General features: G+C 43.9%; 1 protein-coding gene across 4 annotated transcripts in view; it reads left to right on the top strand.

Moving 5' to 3' along the window:
* Positions 1–11,346: 11,346 nt before the first annotated feature.
* QSER1 (glutamine and serine rich 1) overlaps positions 11,347–15,727 on the top strand; it is a 40,674-nt gene continuing 36,293 nt past the window's right edge. Inside the window, exons 1-2 of one of the 4 annotated variants that reach the window (XM_027771871.1) lie at positions 11,347–12,273; positions 13,369–13,569. In XM_027771871.1, the coding sequence (XP_027627672.1) occupies positions 13,434–13,569 (136 nt within the window). In that variant the 5' untranslated portion in view covers positions 11,347–12,273; positions 13,369–13,433. Of the gene's footprint in view, positions 12,274–13,368; positions 13,570–14,326; positions 14,361–15,727 lie in introns of those variants that run through there. The other 3 variants (XM_006140443.3, XM_006140444.3, XM_006140445.3) reach the window with 3 other exon arrangements.

Below are 15,727 nucleotides of genomic sequence, written 5' to 3' on the forward strand. Positions count from 1 at the left end.
GGGGCCGTGGGGCCGTGGGGCCGGGCGGGGGGCGCGAACCGCCCGGGGCTGGGTGACATATGTCTGCCGCGGAGCCGCGATCGAGCGACTTCTCTCCACGCGATCCAAGTTGCTCTTGGGTTTTCTCGCCCTGGAACAAGAGCAGGAAGTGGGGACTCTTCTTTCCTTGGGTGCCCGGGGTGACCGAGAAGGGAGGAACTGGGGCGGGGGGTCCCCAAAGCCACAGATGCGAGCGCCGAAGTGCACGCCTTGGCTCGTCTCCTGCAGCCAGAGCGAGGGAACCGCACGCTTTGGTCCGGCTCGCTACTTAAGCTCGCGGGAAACATGTAGACGTGCCACCCGGTCAAACGGTCCCATTTGAATGATAACTGGAAGGCGTGGTCTGGCGGAGCCCTCGAGCTGGCCTTCCAAAGCCACCTCTCCCCACAATGCTGAGTGTGCTAGGTGCAGCCCGGCTGCCAGGGCCAGGGCACCCTGGGTCGCCCGTGACTTCATCCTCAGCTCCCAACAGGAAGCTTCGTGGCTTTATGATCTCATCAGATGTCTTCATTATTTTCAGGGCAGAACTGAACTTTTTTCTACTTTATGTATCACAGCGTTCCATCTTTGTGTTTGTGGAAGTTGCACGTTCGGGATTTGGAGACTGTGTGGGAAGAGAAGCTGGTCTTTGTCTTTGATCTTACCGTGAATTGCTTGTGAAAGAATCAGAAAAATTTGCTTCAAGTGCAGGGAAATGAGCTTTCTTAGAAAAATGTGGGCCCTTTGTTTAAAAGAACTGGGATAAATAATAATAGGAATGCGAGGTGCCAGTTTGGAGCTGATTTCGTGGGAACCCTTTCAGAAATAGCAATGATCTTGTGGTATGTAAGAGTACGCCATTGTAAGGAGTTTTATGCAAGGCGTGCGGCACATCTCCCAATATTTCTTCTTAGAGGTGATTTACCATTTTTCAAGTAGTTTTGCATCGAATACCACAATTTACAAGTTAAAGGTACTTCAGCAAACCCGCAATGATAGGTGTGAGTGCGGCTTTTTATGTTTTAAATGTAAAATGTTTTATTGGGTCTATTAAACTGAAACTACCTAGTTTGCGATTTTTTTTTTTTAGCAGACTGCTTCTCGTGCGGCACATCTCCCAATATTTCTTCTTAGAGGTGATTTACCATTTTTCAAGTAGTTTTGCATCGAATACCACAATTTACAAGTTAAAGGTACTTCAGCAAACCCGCAATGATAGGTGTGAGTGCGGCTTTTTATGTTTTAAATGTAAAATGTTTTATTGGGTCTATTAAACTGAAACACTACCTAGTTTGCGATTTTTTTTTTTAGCAGACTGCTTCTGAGGCAAGAAGCTTAAAATCTATTTGTCATGTTTTCCAAATGTGATCAGAGTAAGGCGAATGACTTCTTCCCAAGCACACTTGAAATCAGTAAGTCAGTGACTTGGAGCACCTAACCTAAGGGCTGCATCTTACCTTTACAGGAAGTTACTGATTCTTAAGTGCTACCCCCTCCCCAGAACTGGGCTTTAGGGGATGGGGTCAGCCACGTGACAGCCTGGAAACCAGGCTCCTCCTTCCCAGCCTGCTTTGTTAATGACACCTTGTGGGAGGACCAGGCCTCTGTCCAGGGCTGCACACTCTTAATGCACTGCATTTCATTCCTCCAACCCGGTGAGTGTCATCTGATTACAGTGCATTAGAAATACCACATCTGAGGGTCCAGCAGTTGGCGTAATGGCTATGTTGCTGGATTCTCATGTAAGAGTCAACTGTGGTTGGAGTCCTGGACCCCGTGGCTTAAACTCAATGCTGGGCGCGTGTGCGTGAATGCCCAAGATCCCAAGAGGAGAATAGAGGAGAAGGGATTGTGGCCATTCCTGCCTCCCCCCCCGGTGGGGGCGGGGTGATTTCTCATTTTCTGTCTTTTTTGCGAGTAAAAAAAAAAAAAGAAAAAGAAAGAAAGAAAGAAAGAAATGCCACATCCGAAGTCTGTCCTGTAAGTCTCCACAGCCCGTGTATGAGAAGCTCATCCATACGACGACGTTTATAAGCGCTTTTGTGTAAGCCAGGTGTCCAATGGGTGTTCTTTCCCCCTTTGTGGCCATTTCCACTGAAGGTGAATGAATATTGGCTGTGATGACGTAATGTGGGTACTTAGCCATAAAGAATTAGCCTGTCTGTCACCTCATTTCTTGTAACCTATTCAGAAGCTGACAGATGGTAGTGATGCTGTTACTGACATGGGATCTGACTTTGTAGTGTCTGTCTTTGCTTGGTCCTGAAATTCAGCATCTTTGTCTGTTGCTGGAAAAGTACACGGTAAACAATTTTCCGTGAGTTTAAATTAACACCTTTTTGGATACAACAGCTCCATCAGATATTGGATAGTTCTGTTGTTTTAACAATTGAAACATAAAGGAAGCGGCAGCATTTTACTGAAGGAGGGCTATGGAGAGATTTCTGAATATTTCTAAAATAGTGCTTGCTAGGTGCTTAGGTCAGGGATAAGTCTCCATTTACTTGTGCCTTTCTTAGTAGTTTAGGGACCAAATGAACTGCAGCCTTTGAAAGTGCAAAAGAGTGTGCGCCCTCAGCCATGCAGTTGGAAATGCCTTTTGAAGAGTTGTTTTGGGTGTTGTTAGTAGCGTTGCATGATTTTGGAGAGAAGATGGTCATTGGGACCCTGCCAACCTGTGTCTGATGCTCTACCTGAGATTTCCATTTTGTGCAGAAGAGGAAGAGGCGGGCGTTCATCACAGTGGTGGCAGATCTTGTTTGTATTTGAATATGCATCGGAAGGTGACTGCAGGGAAATATTTTTACATAGATTTCTTGTTTGTTTGTTTTTGTCTTTTGCCTTTCTAATTTGTACATCTGGTTTTCCTACCACATTTTTGTTTGTTTGTTTGTTTTCCTTTTTCTTCTTTTTGAGAGGATTTTGCTATAGGGCATGTACACTCGCCAGAAAGACAGAGAGAGACAGAGAGACAGAAAGTGAGAAATCACCCCCCAGGGAGGATGGCCACACTGCAGTTCCTTCTCCTCCATTCTCCTCTCGGGATCTTAGGCATGCACGCACACGTGCCCACCATGAGTTTAAGCCACTGGGTCCAGCACTCGAATCGCAGTCGACTACATGGGAGTCCAGCGACATAGCCATTACGCTAACTGATCCCACCTACTGCTTTTTTTTTTTTTTTCTTTTTAAGAGAGATTTTTGCCATAAAGTACATGACTCGCAAGAGAAACAGAAAGTGAAAAATCACCCCCTAGGGGGATGGCCGTGACGCAGTTCCTTCTCCATTCTCCTCTCGGGATTTTGGGCATGAAGGCTCGCATGCCCAGCATGAGTTTAAGCCGCCAGACAGTGGTGGACTGCATGGGAGTCCAGCAACGTAACCATTATGCCATCTGCCAGCCCCTTGCCACCAATTTTTAAAATCAAATAGGCACTGGGTATGGTGGTTACGGGTGTTGGACTCCCACATGGCCAACTGTGGTTCGAGACCGGGACCTGGTGGCTTGCTTTCTCACGTTCTCTCTCTTACTCTTACTCTGTCCTTCTCTGGTTGAATTGAAATAAATAAATAAATAAATAAATAAATAAATAAATGAAGTTGAATCAAATAGTTCTTTTAACAAAATTGAATTGGCACCTACGTTTTTTCTGATTACAATGTGAGTGTGTAATGAGTGTGATTGGTACTATCCAAAATAACGAAATAGGGTTGGCCCATAGTGCAGTGGTTGGTTCCTGTGTAGAGGAAGCCAGAACCCACAAGCCTGACTGGGGTTTGAGTCCTGCCCCCTGGCCCCACCCACGATCCTGATCTAATGAAGAGGAGGAGCTAAAATTGCAGCATGGCCAGGCCCTGTTGACAGAAGCCCCTCTGTATCTCTAGCATTTAGAACAAAACAAAATCATGATTTGCTTCTGTAAAAAGGATCAACTTCTATATGAACAACATTTGCTTGAATACATTCGAAAAGTAGTTTCCCTTGAGACTTTTGGAGAAAGATCTTGTGAGATCACAATTTGTAAGGAGAAAGGACATCCCCAAATTAATGAAATGTCATTTCTGACAAACTTGTGTTGAGTTCAGAAACTATTTTTCCATAGCAATGAATATTGGAAGTAACAGTAGGTGGTGTTTAGGTAGTAACTACTTTGTGCTAGCTAATGCTTTAAAACTCTTCTCTCTCCTCTCTCTCTCTCTCTCTCTCGCTCTCACGCACACACATACACACACATTGATTTATGTAATCCTCACAAAAATCTTTTGAAATAAGTGTTTTTATCTTCCTTTTAGGGATGCAAAAACAGGTGCAGAGACTCAGTTATAAACCTGCAGCCATGTGGCCAGCAAGTGGTGGACTTCAACCTGGGCACATGGGTCTGGAGCCTTCCAGTGGAGCCCTGTCCTGCACTGCTTCACCGGAAGGCGGTCCGGTGCTGAAATCCACCTGCATTATGGTTAAGTGAGCTGGAGGCTGGCCTGGAAACCTTGGGGACATTAATCTGCTTATTCCAGTGTTCGCCACGGTGGACCGTGGCCTTTCACTTCCTGGTGTCCTTCCTACCTATCTGGTCTGCTGCTTTGACCTGTTCTTCACTGGTTTTCATTTCTCTTCTGTCTAATCTCTACATGTCATCCTTTCCTCGGAGCTTGGGGCCAAGCTGTCTCTTGTCCCTTTCCTGCTTCTCGTGAGCACACGCCTCCATGCCCATTCCCAGCCATCTCAGTAGAGTCCCAGAAGTCCCAGAGCTGTCTGCCGCCCAAGGTCCTAGGTGCCTTTCTGAGCACCTGATCGTATACCCAGCCACCTTTTTGACCTTTTATTTGAATAGATCACAAGCGTTTAACCGACTGCTCCCCCAGCTGTCCCACCTCTGCCTCTCAAGCGAGGCCCATCCCCATAAGCCATGCCTTTATCCACCTAGTCTCTCTGGGAGCTGTGCGTGCTAGTCACTGAGCCCACCTGGCTTTTTTTTTTTTTTTTTTTTTTTAATGAATAGACTTTTATTTTTGATAGAGTACATGTACATGCACATATACATGAGCGTGAGAAAGGAGGAGACCCTCCGGGGTGTCTCGTCACGTTGTGATCCTCTTGTCCCCATCCTCCGGCCCATTGGTTCTCGTGCACTCACACATGGGCCTGGCATGTTTCAGGCTAATTGGGCCAAGGATCCGAACTGCCATCACCTCGTGGGATCTGACTGATCTTGAGCAGTGCTTATCGCTGTGCCACAGGGTCAGCACCCCTGCTGTATGGCACCCAGGTATACTCTGAATCAACTTGTTTCCACTGTTCCTGCATGTCTAAGCCATCTTTATTTTTGCTTGAATAACTTCAGTAGATTACTAACTAGTCATATTTAACGTTTCCTATCTTCAGCTTACTCTCCTCATACAGAGTGATTTGGTTTTTGTTTGTTTGATCTGCTATAATGGGACATGCATTCTCCAAAGTCAGGCAGAGAGGGAATAGAGTGAGAAAGCACCTTGGGGGGACGGTCAGTTGTGATCCCTCTCCTCCATTCTCCTGTTGGGATTTTGGGCACTTAAATTTAGCATGTTTTTCAAGCTACCACGTCCCGAACTTGAACTGTGCAGTGGGCCACGTGAGATCCAGCTGCCCTAACCGCTGTGCCACTGGCTGGCCCTACAGACATTGAAAGTCTCCTTGTATATATCAATACTAAGTTTTTTCCTGTACATGCACAGCTGTGATAAAGTTTACTTTATAAATTAGGCACAGTAAGATGTTAACAGCCATCACTAACAATAAAACGGAACAGCCAGAGCCATGAGCCTGCGTCGCTGCTTCTGTTTCTTGGGACCATTACTGAGTAAAGTGAGGGTCACTTGAACACATGCATTGGGATATTGTGACAGTCAGATCTGAAAACTGACAGTCCTCTGATAACAGTTATAGCTCCTTAGCGACTGACAGCATGGACCAGCCACTGCATAATGGGTGGGTGGCAAGTGCATGATTCGGAGAACAAAGGGGCAATGCCCTTCACAAGTGGGACGGAATGGGGTGGTGCCAGACTTTACTGTACCAATCAAGATGGTGTATGAATTTTTAAGAATATGAATTGTTCTTTTCAGGAATTTCCCATTTTATATCGTTGGGCTTTGGGTAATAGCACCAAAAGTGAAATCACAGATAAGAGGGAAGCTAATAAAAATTTTTTAATGGAAAAATAAAGATTAATATATCTCTATTGTGTACAACATGTCTTGAAGTGTGTATTTTTTATATAAATAGAAGCATTAGTTTGTTTTGGTCAATACATGTGATACAACTCTTCTAGCCATTGGGGATTCAGTGACAAGTAAGTTAGACAAAAATCTCTGTTCTTGTGAAGCTTACATTCTTGGGCAAGTGATCAAATACAGAAACAGAAAGTTTTCCCCGGAAGTGGCTTTTCCTGACATCTGAGGAGACAACCTGTGCAGATGTCCTGAGGGGAGAACAGGTTTGAGTACTCTCTTCCTTTTCGATCCTTGATCTTACCAAACCTTGAGGAAGGTCAGTGGTCTTTGAGACCACTCAAAAGGCTTGTGGAAATACAGTTTGCTGAACCCAGCTGCATAGTTCCTGAATTAACAAATCTGGGGTGGAGTTCCAGAAATTGTGCTTTTTTGAGAGAGAGATTTTTGCTATAGGGCACATGCACTCAACCAGAGAGACAGAAAGCAAGAAATCACCCCCTAGAGGGATGGCCACGCCCCAATCCCTTCTCCAGTCTGCTCTTGGGATTTTGGTCACGTACACACACACACCCAGTGTGAGTTTTATGCCACTGGTTCCAGGCCTCGAACTGAGGCTGACTCGTGGGAGTCCAGTGACATAACCACTACACCATCTGCTGGTCCCAGAAATTGCATTTTTAACAAGATTCTAGGTGACACTAAGGCTGCTTGTCCTGGGACCACAAAGACCTCCAACCTGGGTGTCTTTGGTGTTGGCTTCTTGGAGTTTTCATCTCTGTTGAAATATCTCGAAGCCTTTCCTGATCACCAGATTTAAAGTTTTCTTTATTCCAGCACTTCCATTTTCCACAAAGTATTTGTCCTTACCCGACCATACCAGAGAGGCGGGTTGGGAAGTCTGGACATATGTGCATTGGGATCTTAGATTATGGTTTGGTGGCTTGAAAAGTAAAAAGGGTGAAGAACTGAGCTTTCCTGCTCTGAGTACTGTGACACGTTTATCAAAGCAGCAAGCACACTACCTACCTGTGCTGTCTATTGACACTTCACTCTGAGGTGTCACTCTTTGAGGTACCTAACTCTGTGAGGTATCACTCTGTGAGATACCTCACTCTGTGAGGTATCGTTTTGTGAGCTATGACTCTATGAGATACCTAACTCCCTGATGTATCATTCTGTGAGGTATCACTCTGTAAGATATCACTCTGTAAGGTACCTAACTCTGTGAGATATCACTTTGTGAGATATGACTCCGTGAGATACCTAACTCTCCGAGGTATCACTCTGTGAGGTACCTAACTCTGATGTATCACTCTGTGCGGTATCATTCTGTGAGATTTCACTCCATGCAATACCTAACTCTCTGAGATACCTAACTCTGTGAGATATCACTCTGTGAGATTTCACACTGTGAAGAATCACTCTGTGAGGTGGCTAACTCTGTGAGGTACCTTACTCCCTGAGATATCCAGCTCTGTGAGGTATCACTCTGTGAGATATCACTCTGTGAGATACCTAACTCTTAGGTATTATTCTATGATGTATCACTCTGTGAGGTTTCACTCTGAGAAACCTAACTCTTGTGAGATATCACTCTGTCAGGAATCACTCTGTGAGGTACCTAACTCTCTGAAGTATCACTTTGTGAGATACCGATCTGCGAGGTACCTCACTCCGTGAGATATCCAACTCTGTGAGGTATCACTCTCTGAGAAAACACTCTGAGGTACCATTCTGTGACATCTCACTCTGTGAGATACCTAATTCTGTGAGATACCACTCTGTGTGGTACCTAACTCTGTGACATATCACTCTGTGAGATACATAACTCTGTAAGGTATCACTCTGTGAGATATGACTCTGTGAGGTGCCTAAATCTGTGAGGTACCTCACTCCGTGAGATATCCAACTCTGTGAAGTATCACTCTGAGATACCTCACTCTGAGATACCTAACTCTGTGAAGTATCACTTTGTAACGTATCACTCTGTGAGGTACCTCACTCTGTGAGATATCCAATTCTGTGAGGAATCACTCTGTGAGGTACCTAACTCTGTGAAGTATCACTCTGTGATAGATGACTCTGTGAGGTATCATTCTGTGAGATACCTAAGTCTCTGAGATACCTAACTCTGTGAGGTATTACTCTGGGAAGTATCACTCTGGGAGATACCTAACTCTCTGAGGTAAGTGTTGTTGTTAATCCATTTCCCATACCAGGAAACTGAAGCACAGAGAGGTTAATTAACTTGTCCAAGGTAACACTGTTCAAGTGGCAAAGGCAGAATTTGAACCCAGGAAGTGTGAATGTATAGGCTGCTCTTAATTACAAGCTGTTCTGGTTTTCATAAAGCAAGTGATTAAAGAATTTCAAGGAGAATGTTGGGTCTTTTGGAATTTAACATTTATACTGGAAGATTATGCGTTTTTTTTGTTGTTGTTGTTGTTTTTGAGAAAGAAATTTTTGCTTTAGGGCATGTGCACTCTCCAGAAAGAGAGACAAAGAGGCAGGAAGCGAGAAATCACCTTGGGGTGGGGGGGATGGCCACGCTGCAATCCATTCTCCTCTCAGGATCTTGGGCATGCACACACACACACACCCAGCATGAGTTTAAGCTACCAGATCTGAGACTCGAACCGTGGTCAACTAGGGAGTCTAGCGATGTAGCCCAAGGTTATACTTTCAATTATTAAAAAAATTACTTCTATCCTCCTGTCACTCTCAGGCTCTACCTGCTGAGTAAATTTTCTTCATGGAACTTATCAGTCCCTAATATTAAATATTTCTGTTTTGCTTATTGTTAGTATTTGGCAGTTAGCTTGGCTGTTTCTCTTTTTTTTTTATTCCCAGAGAACGTGTGTGTTCACTAGAGAGGCAGAAGGAAGGACAGGGAGAAGGCATCCCCCGATTGGATGTGGTAATGCTGCCGTCTCTTCTCCTTCCCATCAGGATTTGGGGCACATATGTACACATGCCTAGCATGTTAGGTTTCTCAAGCCTTTGGGGATGGGATTCGAATAACAGTCAGCTATGTGGGATCTTGGATCCTCAACCACTAGGCTATAGGGCCAGCCCACTTGGGTGTTTCTTAATAGTAGAACTTGAACCATGTATTTTTTCTCCACATACCTAGCATATAATAAGTTTTCAATAAATATTTAATAAGTATGCATTTTTCATTGTAAGTGTATTTTGCTTTGATTTGTCTAATATTTCAGAGTTTAAATTTGACCTTTGTAAGTTAAAGTTTCTTTAGGGATCCTGACCTTGTAGCTTCTCTCTTGCTGCTAGGTCTATAGACATTTATAGAGTATAACTAAAGATAAAACAATGACATTTTCATGTGACCTAATGCTGTCATTCTCATCATTGTGTAATCACTGATTTTTTATTTTTATATTTTTTGCTAGAGGACAGCTACACTTACCAGGTAGAAACAGAGGCAGAGCAGGTAGGGTGGAGGGAGGAGAGAAAAGCACCCACCCAATGGGATGTGGTCATGCCGCTATCCCTTCTCCATTCTGTTGGGATTTGGGGTGTACATCCACATGTACCTGGCATGTTTCTCAAGCCACTGGGTCCAAGATTGAACTGTGACGGTGAACATGTGGGATCCAGTGCCTTAACCTCCATGCCACTTGCTAGGCCCAGACTTTGTTTTTGAGAATTGTTTGAGATTTACAGAAAAATTGAGAGGATAGTACAGAGTTCTATATCCCTCATCCAGTTTGCTGTTTTGTTTTTATTATTGTTACTATCATTTTATCCATGCTAGAGGGTGCCCCAATCATGCTATGATTGATGCCCTCCTACTGCCCTCTAATGTGTGGGGATCTTGGGTGCCCTTGCCCCGGCAGGTCAGTCCTCCGTGGACTGAGGAACTAGAACTGTGGCAGGCCATGTGGTTTCCAGCACTGCAGGGAAGCAGGCTACCCCTATACTGCCAAGGCTGGGCCAGTCGCCTGCCGACTCTGACCAGCCATGGTGTGGTGTATTTGTTACAATTGAGGAACCAGTGTTGATATGTTATTATTAGCTAAAGCCCATTATATATTCTGATTTTCATAGTTTTACTTAATGCTTTGTTCTGTCTTTCCAGGGATACCATAGTACCTTTATCTTGTTTCCTCTTGCCTACAACAGTTTCTCAGGCTTTTTTTTCCTTGTTTTTGGTGACCTTTACAGTTTGGGGTTTTTTGGTTGTTGTTGTTGTTTTGGGTTTTGTTTGTTTGTTTGTTTGTTTTTAAGGATTGGGGTGGGACAGAGGATAATATTATATATGGGTAGAACTTGGGTGACATGCAGTGACTTCTTTGACTATTTTGCTTGTTTTTATGAGACTGTGAGAGCTGACTGAAGTACTTACTGGTTCCATTTTTCATTACCACCAAAGCCTTGATCCTGGAATTGCCGGTAGCATTGCCCCACGTACCACGTACTTGGACTTTCACACTTGAAGGAGGAAGAGAGGGCAGTTAACACATTTGGACAGTTGGTGCCACTGATTCTGTCTCTGTTCTTTTCTAACTAATAGGCCTTTATAAGGTTGTGGGAATAAGAATATTAAATTTAGTATGCATAGAGATTGATGAGAGGAAAAATCTACACACATGAGTTCAGTTGACCTGTATTCCCCCCAAAAGAGGCAATGGCATGAAATTAAAACAGAAGGGACTTGGGATTGGGGCAGTGTAGAAGCATGGATCTTAAGTTAATGAGACATAATCAAATTAAATTCTTGAATTTTGATTGGCTCTTAGTTTGAAAGAGCTTAAACATCTCAGACATTTTGGCAACAGTTGGGGAAATTGTAATATGACCTCTTTATTACATGATTATTGAGTTACTGTTAAATTTGAAGTCTAATATTGGTATTTGGTTATATAAGAGAATGTCCTTATTCCTCAGAGACATTTAGCAATGTTCTGTCAGGATAGCGATGAGTTATCTTCAAGTGGTATGGGGGACCAGCATGGTGGTTAAGGCGCTAGAAACTCCCACATGACCAACCATAGTTTGAGTCCCGGACCTGATGACTTTGCTTTCTCACTTTCTGTCTCTCTCGCTCTCTATGTCTCTCTCTGGTCAAATTAAAATAAATCAGTGAATAAATAAAATTTTTTTTAAAAGTGTGGGGGCTGGCTTGAGAGGTGCCACTTGCACAGTGGCTGAGACAGCAGGAGACTGGGCAGGAGGATCAGGACGTGAGACCCTGTCAGAACTTTCTTTCTATTTCTCTCCCTCATTTAAAAAAAAAAAAAAGAGGAAGAAAATGTGTGTTTTAAGAAGAGAAAAATGAATGTAACAAAATGTTAATGATTGTTGACTTGTAAGTGGCCAGTGCATGGGTGTTCATTGTACTATTCCAATTTTTCTGTGTTTATAATATTCAGAATTAAAATCATGTAGAGAAAAAAAAAAAACCTGAATTTCTCTCAGAATATTTGAGCTTGGAATTTTTAGGTGGGTTATTAGGAAGTAGTGGTAATTATTAGCTCACTTGAATTATCTGATATGCCACAGAATGTGAACACTACAGGGCTTTAGAGGTTGCATAGCAGGTCGTTTTCATGCAGACGTGGACATAGTTCTGCCAGTCACTGAGTCACTGGTTTTAATCATACAGCGAGCCAGTAGAGCTCAGACAGTGGATTTAACTCTCCTGTTTTCCAGGGTTTTTCTCCTCCCACTCCCCTGGATTCTGTCTGAGATAAAGTTGAGTGAAGGAGAGCATCGTGTGTAACTTTTCTCTCTGGTGTAGCATCAGTGCGTGCCCCCATTGCTACTGAGTTGTGGACCGCTGGGCTTGCTGGTCTGCAGGGCAGGAGCCCATCAACACCCTCGGCCTTGCTCATCGTTGCTCTCCTGGAGATCATTTGATGTACGGTTGGGGTTGTATGTTTTCGGTCACTGATTTTTTTTAATATTCTCCAGTTTAAGCTACGAAGACGGACATGCCTCGCAGTCTGAAGCAGATCTCCAGAGGCAGACTTTCCCAGCCTCTCGTCAGCTCTCCGGATACACTCCCACGCCTCAGCCAGCCGGTAACAATTGTCCCATGCAGTACTTGTGGCCCTGGGTACATTTAGTGAGCAGGAAGATAACTGCATTTTAACATGTTGGGTTATGACTTTGTATCCGTGCCATGGGAAATGGGCAAATGAGATTAAAACTTTGATTTTTGACAGATAATTAAAATCTCTAATCTTAAGTGAACTTTTCTTTTTTTTTTTTTGGAGAGGTTTTTGCTATAGGGCGCTTGCGCTCGCCAGACAGACAGAGAGAGACATAGAGACAGAAAGCGAGAAATCACCCCCCAGGGGGGATGGTCACACCGCAATCCCTTCTCCTCCATTCTCCTCTCGGGATCCTGGGCATGCACGCACATGTGCCTGGCGTGAGTTTTAAGCTACCGGGTCTGGGACACGAACCGCAGTCGACGACGTGGGAGTCCAGTGACATAGGTACTTGTGGCCCTGGGTACATTTAGTGAGCAGGAAGATAACTGCATTTTAACATGTTGGGTTATGACTTTGTATCCGTGCCATGGGAAATGGGCAAATGAGATTAAAACTTTGATTTTTGACAGATAATTAAAATCTCTAATCTTAAGTGAACTTTTCTTTTTTTTTTTTGGAGAGGTTTTTGCTATAGGGCGCTTGCGCTCGCCAGACAGACAGAGAGAGACATAGAGACAGAAAGCGAGAAATCACCCCCCAGGGGGGATGGTCACACCGCAATCCCTTCTCCTCCATTCTCCTCTCGGGATCCTGGGCATGCACGCACATGTGCCTGGCGTGAGTTTTAAGCTACCGGGTCTGGGACACGAACCGCAGTCGACGACGTGGGAGTCCAGTGACATAGCCATTATGCTAACTGCTGGTTCCCAAGTGAACTTTTCTTAATCTTTTAAAATCTCTTCATCTGAAGTTAAGAGATTCTTTTTTCATGCATCCTTGGAGATTTTAAGTTATAAATATGCTTAGTGAAGGTAATGTTTGCTATTTTCAAAACAAAAACATTTAGTTACAGAATGTTTTGGCCTCTATTTTCAGAAATTTCCTTATAAGTAGGGTCAGGAATGTAATTGTATGTAAGTATATAGTTTTAGATCAGGATTATTTTATCTTCAAATGTAGGTCTTCCCGGAATATTTGACACTAGTGTGGATAGCGCCAGCACCGACGCTAAAGAGCCCGCCGTGATGGACTTCCTCCCCGCCGCTGAACCACGGCCTGCCCAGGCTGCCTCGGGAACTACTCCGTTAAGGCCTGCCCAGGCTGCTGCCTCGGGGACTACTACTCCCTTACCGCAGTTCCGGGCTCCGTCCTGGCAGACAGGTGACTGCCTCAGAATGTTTACGACCTGTAAAAATACTGACCAAAACTGAACTTTTTATGGCCTTGTTATTATGGTAATGTGGTTGTGAGTGGTGTTAATTGTCGATTATCCAGTGAACTTTAAAACCAGGAATTCCTCGCAATTTTAAGTGGACAAATTCATGATTTTGTTCCTGGCAGAAATTGTGTTTTAGCACTCTGAACTGTTGCAAATTAACACTAAAGGGTAGATAATTATTAAAGATAAATTCTGATATAAAGTTTATATGTGGCAGTCTGGGTTGTTACTCTTCTACTTGAGCAGAGATTAAATTTTATTTACCTTAGTGACTTCAGTCAAGCTTGGTAGGTAGTACAGGTTAAGCATCCCTAATTCAAAAATCTGAAGTCCAAAATGACCTAGGCCCAGCCATTGTAAGGGTAGCACACTTTAGTGCTGGGGGCCACATGGCCTCCATGGGCTCAATCATGGGCGGGCCAGAAACACATGCTAGGCATGTATGGGCAGTCAGGGCACTGTGGAGCTAGCGGGTTGGCACACGGGATCACAGCACGACGGGACCTCGTCATGGGCGCCTTCTCCTTCCCATACACATGTGTTTTATCATTTAAAAAAAAAGGCAAAGGGACCAGCAGATGGCATGGTAGTTAACATCACTGGACTCCCGACTGCTGTTTGAGTCTCAGACCTGGTGGCTTCAAACTCACGCTGGGCACATGTGCATATGTGTCCAAGATCCCAGGAAGATAATGGAGGAGACGGGATTGCGGCATGGCCATCACCCCGGAAGGTGATTTCTCACTTTCTATCTCTCTGTCTCTGTCTCTCCAGCAAGCACATGTGCCCTATAGCAAAAAATCTCCTCCCCTAAAAAAGGCAAAATACTCTAAAATCTGAAATTTTGAGCACCAACATGAAGCCACAATTGAGAAATTCTACACCTGAGCTCATGTGGTTGTGATCAAAAACACTGTGATACAAAAATAATGTATGAAATTATCTTTAGATTATGTGGATAAGGTGTGTCTGAAACAGACATGAATTCTGTATGTAGGCTCTGGTTCCATCTCCAACATAGCACATTGCATATGTGCAGATATTCTAAAATAAAAACATACCTTTCTGGTCCCTGGCATTTTGAGTAAGGGATACAGAGCCCATGTAGTAAAAAGTAATCTTGGGATTCCTTTTATCATTAGTGGTGTCACATTTTTCTTAACAGTAAATATTTATTTAAAAGGAAACATTTACAAACTGATGTAGTCCACCCTCATCTGTGGATTCTGCATCTAGGTGTATAGCCAGCCATGGATCCAGATGAGGCAGAGGGCCAGGATGTGGCACTGTGCAGTGCAGCTGGAACTGCATGGGAGTGCAGCCCACTCCATGCCCCTGGGAGAAAGAAAGACATAAATTTTAAAAACAGAAAATATTCAGAAGAAAGAATTCCAGGGAGCTCCAAAAAGCAAAACTGGAATTTGCCACATGCTAATACTGCAGCGAGTTCGTGCACTGAGCAGTTGCATAGGCTTCGCACCAGGTTTCCATTCACTTATGGTGCACAGAGTGTGTGCGTAGGTTCTGTGCACATTCTCCATCATATTCTGTAGGGACTTGTTCACCGGCCAGTTCTGGTATCCACAGGAGTCCAGGAACCAGTCGCCCATAGATACCAAGGACAGATATATTACATTGTGCTTAGCAGTCATTACAAGGTCCAAAGTAATGTATTTTTCTATTACTTCATTTTTTTCTTATTTCACTTTTTAATAGTTTCTCCTCAAAAATTATTTGTGAGGACCAGCAGTTAGTGTAATGGCTATGTCGCTGGACTCCCATGTAGTCGACTGTGGTTTGAGTCCCAGACCCAGTGGCTTAAACTCACACCGGCGCGTGGAGGAGAATGGATTGCAATGTGGCCATCCCCCCTGGGGGGGTGATTTCTCACTTTCTGTCTCTCTGTCTCTCTCTGTCTTTCTGGCGAACGCACGCGCCCTATAGCAAAAACCTCTCCAAAAAAAAAGAAAAAAAATTATTTGTGTGTGTGTATGTGTAAGTATATATATATATATTTATATATATATTTAGGTTTTTACCATAGGGCACTTGTGCTCACTGAAGAGAGAGACAATGAGAAATCACCCCCTAGAGGGGGTG

This window comes from Tupaia chinensis, unplaced genomic scaffold (genome assembly GCF_000334495.1).
Source record: "Tupaia chinensis unplaced genomic scaffold, TupChi_1.0 Scaffold000037_18, whole genome shotgun sequence".
Taxonomy (NCBI): domain Eukaryota; kingdom Metazoa; phylum Chordata; class Mammalia; order Scandentia; family Tupaiidae; genus Tupaia; species Tupaia belangeri.